Source organism: Rhinichthys klamathensis, unplaced genomic scaffold (genome assembly GCF_029890125.1).
Source record: "Rhinichthys klamathensis goyatoka isolate OS25496 unplaced genomic scaffold, OSU_Roscu_1.1 h1tg000289l_1, whole genome shotgun sequence".
Taxonomy (NCBI): Eukaryota; Metazoa; Chordata; class Actinopteri; order Cypriniformes; family Leuciscidae; genus Rhinichthys; species Rhinichthys klamathensis.
In genome coordinates this window covers 406489-411358 of record NW_026606808.1, presented here as the reverse complement: position 1 = coordinate 411358, position 4870 = coordinate 406489, and the positions used below count along the sequence as shown (strand labels likewise).

General features: G+C 36.9%; 1 protein-coding gene across 1 annotated transcript; it reads right to left on the bottom strand.

Moving 5' to 3' along the window:
* Positions 1-2698: 2698 nt before the first annotated feature.
* LOC130103451 (beta-1,3-galactosyltransferase 2) lies at positions 2699-3833 on the bottom strand. Its single transcript, XM_056269694.1, has one exon. The coding sequence runs from the start codon at positions 3809-3811 to the stop codon at positions 2732-2734; it is 1080 nt and encodes a 359-aa protein (XP_056125669.1). The 5' UTR covers positions 3812-3833; the 3' UTR covers positions 2699-2731.
* Positions 3834-4870: the final 1037 nt, after the last annotated feature.

Below are 4870 nucleotides of genomic sequence, written 5' to 3'. Positions count from 1 at the left end.
TGATGTATGTAAAGTAAAATTGATGAAAGTAAATCAAATTAAAAAAAATTAAGTTATGTGAACTTGACAATTCCAAGTTGAACTATTTTAATCTACTTAAGTTGCAATTACTTAATGTCAATCTTCTCAACTAAAAAACTAACAAGATTTTCCTGAGTTCTTTCTACTTAATTAAATTGAGGAAACCTGCTGCCTTGAAAAAAATGAAGTAACCACAACTTATGGTACATGAGTACTTAGAATTCACTAGAGACTGATTTTAATGTAATCTGATTTTATACATTTCTTTGAAAGTCTTCACCAAAATTGTAGGCTATACAATTCTTAAAAAATACAAAATTTTTCAAAACAACATTGTGTTTATTCCCATACATCCATAAACCGCAAAAAAAAAAAAAAAACACTCTTCTCTGAGAGTAGATAACATTTAAAATTGTCAATCTGTAATTATACTATTATACTTTCAATTTCAATACATTCAGAAAAGCAAAAACTTTATTCAACTAAGTGGAGAAAGCACTTTTTCACATTAAAACACAGAAGGTTCTACTGATGCTGTAAAACACATTGTCAAGAAGACTCCTAAAACATTGCAGTCAAGCTAAAAATGCATTTTGTTACTTTGGTCTGCATCACAGGCTCCAACCTTTAAAATGTGGACATCACAAATCGCTACATGGTTACCACTTGAAAAGCTCACCTACGATAAACATAAAAAATCTGACAGATTCTGGCTCATGGTCTCCCCTTTGGGAATATATAAAGGAACTCCCTTAACAAGCATATCGGACCGCTTCTAATTTCTGCTCATTTTCTCAAGTCAATGTGACCTTGATTATCTGTGGTTGTTATTATTTTAATTTATTTCACTTATTCCTGTCTTTTATGTTTTGTACACCCTGTAACACGAATAGAACTTGATGTTGTGATACTGTAATGTTAATTTTCTACTGTGGGCAAACAAGAAAAAAATAAAAATAAATTGCAGTCAAGTTGAAAATAATTTCCCATCATTTGCATCGATAGGATTGTGGGCAGTGAGTTCCAGGTCGTGGACCTTTCCCGATCCCTTCCCCACTTTCTCTCTCCCACTTCGCTTTTTGTCTACTGTCCTATCATAATAAAAAGGCAAAAATGCCAAAAATAAATCTTTAATAAATAAATAATTAGGCTACGAATGATTGAATAGAGTAAACGAGTAAAATAAGAGTAGGCTATTTAGCGTGCCGTCCAAGGGGATTAAGAACTCCAAGCTCAAAATTTAGCCTAAACCCAAAGTATTCCCGGCTGGGAATAGGAACCAGCCGAGTGTGAGGAGTCTGGGTGGTGGAGGGGTGCAGGAAACTGTCGAGGTAACTAGGTAGGTGAGTCGGCTGTGTATAGGCTACAATTAGCTGAACATATACTCGTTTAATTAGTGACACACAGCCTTCATTTTTAAGTCTTTATTTGAATAAGGCAATATAATACCTCGTTCTACAATATTTAGGCCTATATGATTAAATCACTGACAGAGACCCTTACGCCATCAGCTACTAATTTTCGTAGCCTATGCATTTTTCTGTATTCGTCATTCAGTGGCTCTGAATTGTCAAAACACCTCTTAAAGGGATAGTTCGGCCAAAAATGATATTTAACACATGCATTACTCACCCTCAAGCCGTTCGAGATGCATATGTCAATCTTGTTTCAGACAAACACATTTTCAGTTATTTTAGAAAATGTCTTAGACCCTTCAGTGGATATAATGTGAAGCAATGGGGTCCACCTCCTTCAAGTCCCAAAATGTGCATATATCCTTCACAGAAGTAATCCATCCGGCTCCAGGGGGATAAACGAAGGCCTTATGAGGGTAATCCGTGCGGTTTTGTCGTAAAAATATACATATTTAAAACTTTATAAATGAAAATATCTGACTTCCGGCAACGATCGACGCGCGTTCACGGGTGATGGAAGTCGGCGTACGAGGTAGGACGTAGCGTAGGAACCGTCGTGACGTAGACGTTGTTTTGCTCTGCTCTCTGGCTGCGCAGGCGCGTTCGTTCTACGTCACGACGGTTCCTACGCTACGTCCTACCTCGTACGGACATGTGTTAAATATCATTTTTGGCCGAACTATCCCTTTAAAATGCATGCAACAGATGCGAAAAATGCAGAAAATTTAACATGATCTGAATTTTTTACTCAATTACGTTTACACACCTACCTCTGAAACTTTCGTTCGTCATAAAAATTATGATCGGGTTCAATTTTCTGCGTTTTTCGCATCCGTAGCAAGTATTTTGAGTGGTGTTTTGACAATTCAGAGCCACCGTACAAGCAAACCCCAAAATCCAGAACTGTTCAGGATCAATTGGTTCACAGAAATTGGTGGTCTTTTTAATATGTGGCTCCAGTCTCGCTAGCAAAGCATCAAACTGAGCCACTGACATCCTAAAGTGAACTTTAAATCGCTCTGGATGGACCAAATATTTCCTCAACAAAATCATCTTCACTCCCTGAAGGCTCCATTTTGTATTGTTTTGCACATTTTTTCGCAACGGGTTAATTAATAGGCATCGGACTCAGTGTGCAAGGACCTTTAGTGGTAAGATAAAATGGTATGTGAATACGGCCCCTTTTGTGTAAATTTATACAAAAATAAGTTGAAATTGCAATACATAATGACTTGAATTTACCACTTTAAATTGAGCATGTTTATAATTTGTAAATACAATTTTTTTAGGGGGTATCAAGACAAAAATGTCAGTGGGATATTTTTTGCAACACTTTGCCAGAACTCTATTATCTGTTTCGGTGACCTCGCAATTGTTGTAATGACCTTGGAAAGGTTGTGACTTTTAGAATCCTTCATAAAGGTCCGAAACTGAGAAGGATCTGGTGCGCGTGAGGGTTTAATGCCCAACCGTTTCAGACAAGTGCCCACATATGCGTCCTCTATGTTAAAGGGCTTCACGTCCTTGGAAGCCTCGACTATTTTTTTGGGAAGGTCATTGGAGAAAACATATCCTACTCCCAGCACATATGTGGGGTATTTCGGTTCGGGGTACAGCTCCTCTGTGACGTAATATTTAGATTTTTTGTTTCTGACGACATGCTGGTTCAACATCAAAAAACCAGTGATGTAGTTCTGTCTGGGTGTGTTGGGTGCCAATAGAAGAGTCATCAAGTTTTCCATGTTTAAGTACATGTCAGAATCGACCTTCATACTGAAATTGGCTTGAGGACAACGAGTGGCCAACCAGTCCATGATCACCATCGTCTTTATGGTCAGGTTTAAGTATGAGTCCACAAAGTTGCTCTGCAGTAAGTCTCTGTGTTGTCGGCTCTCTTCCTCCAGCTGCTGTTGAGCTTTTTCAGAGTCGGATCCTCCAGTCAAACCCACCAAGAACAGAGTCATCACTGCTTTTCCCTGGACTGTGCTCTCATTCCCCCACGTGCTCCGGATGGCGTTTCGAGCTTCTACCTGATGGGGCGCCACAGGGACCATCAAGACCAGGAACGGATTCTGCTGACATTTATCAGGTTCATCCAGAATGTAATGATAGTTGCTTGGATGAGCTATATGATGATGCACTGAAATGGGTTTGGTGCTAATGGATGCAGTGGGTTTGTTCAGTGCTGTAGGTGTTTGCTTGATTTTCCAGAAAAAAAGTTTGCCAGACAAGCTCTCAGTATAGGACTGAGTCTGATTTACAACATCAAACATTGTGTGATGGTGCGTAACTTGCTTGAGAGAGAAATAGATATAAGCCATAGTAGACAATGATAATGTAATTGTGAGCATCAGAATGAATCTTGTTTGACACATTAAAGCTCTATCCGTCAAACCGCATCTGAAGAAGAAGGAGAAACATTAAAATATTAAATGATCTCCATTGGATTAGTTTTTGTCACAATCAGTCCTAATTATTTCGAAAGATTGAGTAGCACTACATTTATTTTTTCCATGCAACTCAGCGAAAGCTGAGTAAGTTTTAGTGCCAGACACACAGCCAGTGACAATAACACCGTTATACCATAATTTGATCATAAAAGATCAAATTGTTTGCTGTTGGTATTAATATCAAACACATACAAAGTACCATTTGTCTAGGCCGTTTTTGTGTGTATTTGACATTCAAATATGTTATGAAGCTGATCCATCGATCTCATGAATAAGCTGTACAAAAGTGACCGTGCCGGTTTTCCCTGTCTGTCTTTCACTCTCTTTCAAAATGTGTGCTGAAATATGTAATCATATTATATGATTCTACATAACATGATATTCTACATAACAACATACGTTTTTAAAACATGCAATTTGGGGAAATATAGTTTATCTTTACCTTCATGCACTTTGGTCAGTAGTGTATAGTTGGTATAGATAGACTCAGGCATTGTTTCCACTTGTTATTGTTAACTATGACTAAAACTATTAAAAATAATTTTTGTGATTGAAAAGTTGAGATAAAGCTAAAATATAAAATCTTAGATGGGGTTTTACACACACACAAAAAAAAGTAATAAAAATGACAGAAGCACACAATTAACTTAAGGGAATTTTAAATCTCATTCAAAATGTTAATAAATACTATAATAGTATATAAGAGTTTTTAATAACTGAAAATTTTCAGGTATTACAATGAAATATAAAAGCTATTGCATAGAGATCAGCAGAAGTATAAAGTATCAAAATATGACAAATTATAACCTCATATTTACTCATAATTGTTTTGGCTATTATGGGTACTGCATGGTGTTCATTAAAGTGTTGATTTTATAGCATGAATGAAAAAAACATAAACAGCAAATAAAAAAAAGGGGCCATACCTCTTCCACATGCTTCCAAATGTCCTGACTGCACATCTACTGTAAATTAACTTCTGTA

What these genes read in the sequence shown, in the direction of transcription:
- LOC130103451 (XM_056269694.1), bottom strand. Translation starts at nt 3,811, where the DNA reads ATGTGTCAAACAAGATTCATTCTGATGCTCACAATTACATTATCATTG.